This window comes from Triticum dicoccoides, chromosome 5B (assembly GCF_002162155.2).
Source record: "Triticum dicoccoides isolate Atlit2015 ecotype Zavitan chromosome 5B, WEW_v2.0, whole genome shotgun sequence".
In the NCBI taxonomy this organism is placed as follows: Eukaryota; Viridiplantae; Streptophyta; class Magnoliopsida; order Poales; family Poaceae; genus Triticum; species Triticum dicoccoides.
The window spans coordinates 90,032,015-90,035,458 of record NC_041389.1 but is presented as its reverse complement, the minus strand read 5'-3'; the positions used below and the strand labels follow the sequence as shown (position 1 = coordinate 90,035,458).

The following is a 3,444-nucleotide window of genomic DNA, read 5'->3' as shown; positions in this document are numbered from 1 at the left end:
GGGGAAAAGTGCCTGACCTACAAGGATACGCTTTGCTGATCCAGACAATTCAACCTTATAGGAGTGTGATGTCTGAAGCTAGCCAGAAGCTTGGTTCATAAACATAAATACATATTTCTACTTTTCTAGGACTTTGTCATTCAGCTGATAAACTATAACAGGTATTAAACAATGATAACAGTCTTGGAGATAATAAACAAGACAAATACTTACTTACTTACGAAGCCTTTTATCCCAAACAAGTTGGGGTAGACTAGATATGAAACCCTTTCACGAGGACTTCCCAGGAGGTCACCCATCCTAGTACTACTCTCGCCCAAATGGGTTTCATACCCAAAAGACTGGCTAATTTTTACGTTGGCTCGCCAAGCCTATCACAACCCTTAGATATGAAACCCTTTCACGAGGACTTCCTAGGAGGTCACCCATCCTAGTACTATTCTCGCTCAAATGGGTTTCATACCTATGGGACTGGCTAGTTTTTACGTTGGCTCGCCAAGCCTATCACAACCCTCCTCCTTTACCCGGGCTTGGGACCGGCTATGCCTAGAAGACATAGGCGGAGATAAACAAGACAAATATAGTTGTAAAATCTGTTCTGGAAGATATAAATCTCTTACAAACGCAAGAAGTTCTGAACCAACATAGGATGATGTTTGAGACTAAGTTATAGACAGATTGTTTCTAGGAATCTCTTCAACCCAATATGGCATGTATGAAACATAATGCCATTTCCTGTTCATTAGTTAACAATTTCAAATGTACATAAACCTTTGGGTATATATTTTATAAGACTTGAACTTTCGCTGTATCAAATTATGTTTTCTAAGACTTCAACCTACAATTCGGCAAGCCTAGGAATACTGCCCGGGTTAAGGTGATCTGATCAGAGGTATTTTTCTCTCTTTTGGGGGTATGTGTTCCGATCAAACTGTGAGAGGCATAAGACTTTGAGCCTATGATGTTGCCGGTTTGGCATCCTTTTGTCGATGGGAAGCTATTAGGCCTGAATGATTATTATGTTCCAGCATAAGAAAGGTTACCGCCCGCCAAATACATATTTTATCCTCTATTGCTTCAGAAAAAGCAGGAATATTTCAAGGGACAGTGGGACTGGCAGAATCATTTTTGTTGGCCAATTTATCCCAAAGAAGTTACAGATTTGGAGCTAACAGGGAGCTCGGCTCTAGCAGAAAAATACATATTTCTGGGCAGTTGTGTTTCTAGGAGTGCATGATTCAAAAAAAGAAACTGTCTCGTAGATCATTCCATAGAAAGTAGTACAAGTAAAAAATTAACAGTCCTCACAAGTAAATCTTATCCACCAGAGATTAACCAATCCTTATAAATACATATAAATTAAAGATGACACGACATCTTTTGCAAGCCATTTTTTGCGCCACTCAGGTAAATGGCAAATAAAATATTCTCGTATGTGAGATGAATTTCTAGATTAATTGTTCGAAGGAAACTCTTCAATCCAACATGGGGTGTATGGAAAAGATTTGATCCTCTCCTGTTCATTACTTAACTGTTTGAAATGACCATAATCATTTGGGTATATATTCCCTAACTCTTCAATCTTGAAGCCGTTCAAATGATATGCCAGTGCGGTCCACTCTGATGTACTACTCAAGAAGACAATATCTTTGTATGGGTGAAACCCAAGTATCTCAATGTCTTCATCATATGAATCATCATAATGCTCTTCATCCCAATAACACTCTTCAACCATATCACAATTGTTAGCAACATTACGATTGTTGTACTTCCAATCCAATTTCTTTTCAATTATTGCTTTCTTGTTGTCTTCTAAGCAACAATGCTTAACCAAGTTCTCGTTTTCAACATCATCGTCAGAGCTCCATTCAAAAATCTCCTCGGTGGTTGCTTTCTTGTTGCCTTCTAGGAAACTAGAAGAACAAAATAGGTTATAGTTAATACCTTCTAAGATCCAGTGAAGTCGTCCACAATATCGGTGATGTGCTAGCGCATGCTTAAGGTCTTTGTCATGCTTCAAAATCCACTCCATCTGACCACATGATTCATTGAGGATCCAAACTCCAAGCCAACACTCACGTTGAGGCCAAGACCTATCAAATGCCACAAAGTACACCCCCTTTTTTGATCTTACAATCTCGACATATGGAAAATGGTGTGCTCTGGTATCCACCACAGGTGGTTTAATTAAGCTGTACATATTATTAGACAATGATATCCTGCAGAATCATATCAATGTGCAAAACTGCTTTAAAAAGTGTAAGATAAAAGTGACATGGAATATAAACGAAGAAACCACGTACCTCATAATTAAATCAGCTCTACAGTGTACATAAAGTGCTCCCCGATAATAGACACCGTTGGATCGCTCGTAACCCACTCGCATTTCACTGACAATCCCTGTAGCACCCCCTTCTCGGAAGAAATACTTCTCCTCCCAACAACCCGACTTTGATGAGAATACATACATCTTGCATAGGGATGGTGGCCATTCAGATTCCTCCATCGAGGGGTCTACCTCATTTTCAGAATGGTAGTCATCCAAATGGGGGGTCATAAACACCTCGTAGTACGGTGATACCATCGGATCATAGACCAGATGACCACTGTACCACACATTTCCTGTGCCATCCTTGGGAGCAGGGCACGGTGGCAAAGCACTCCAGCATCGGGTGGCAGGATTAACCACCCGGTTACTGCGAAGCAAGAGGAGCCCATTGCAGTGATCATCGATGTTATAGTCACGCCAATCATCGCAGTCGTCGTCCCATATAGTGCCGGCATGAGGGGTGGTGGAGGGCAGGAAACTGAGGTTGCCGCTGATGGCGGGGGCGCCAGCCACGGAGGAGGGGCGGGCGAGGAATTCGGGATACTTGTGCTCGTCGAAGTGGACGAAGAGGCCGGCGAGCGAGAGCGGGAGCAGGTCGGCGCGCAGGAGGCCGCGCGCATCGATGGCGTCGCACCAGGCCGTGCAGACGCAGCGGGAGGCGGCGATCCAGCGCGGCGGGACGCGGCGGAGGACTTCGGCGAGCACATCCTCGGGCAGGGGCGCCGGCTGCAGCTCCTCGCCACGAGCGGCGGCTGTGTCCCCGTCGCTCGCGGCGACAGGCTTCATCTCGTCGCCGGCCATTGCCTCACCGCGATAGTACGATCCAGGGGATTTTCAACTTGGAACCCTAGGGAGGCAACAGCAGGACAACAGCGGCGGTGATGGGGCGTCGGCGCCGCGGGCGCCTAAGGCAGCGGACTGGGGTTCGGAGGACGCCGCCGTGACGATGGGGAGTGGAAGCAGTGGCGCGGCTGGTTGGGCGGCGCTGGAATCCGGAGCAAGCGAATGCTAGACGTACGGACATTTTACAGGGGGTTTACAGGGTTGAGGGGTTGTGATTGGCAGTGATTTAATTAGGAGGGCGGACCCACCAGTGAAAATCAGGGAGGGGCCAA

General features: G+C 45.7%; 1 protein-coding gene across 1 annotated transcript; it reads right to left on the bottom strand.

Annotated features, from left to right (window-relative positions):
• Nucleotides 1–1,453: 1,453 nt before the first annotated feature.
• LOC119309151 lies at nt 1,454–3,130 on the bottom strand. The gene is made up of 2 exons (XM_037585206.1): nt 2,304–3,130; nt 1,454–2,219 (listed from the first exon to the last, which is right to left on the bottom strand). Exons 1-2 carry the CDS (start codon nt 3,128–3,130, stop codon nt 1,454–1,456), a joined length of 1,593 nt encoding a protein of 530 aa, XP_037441103.1.
• Nucleotides 3,131–3,444: the final 314 nt, after the last annotated feature.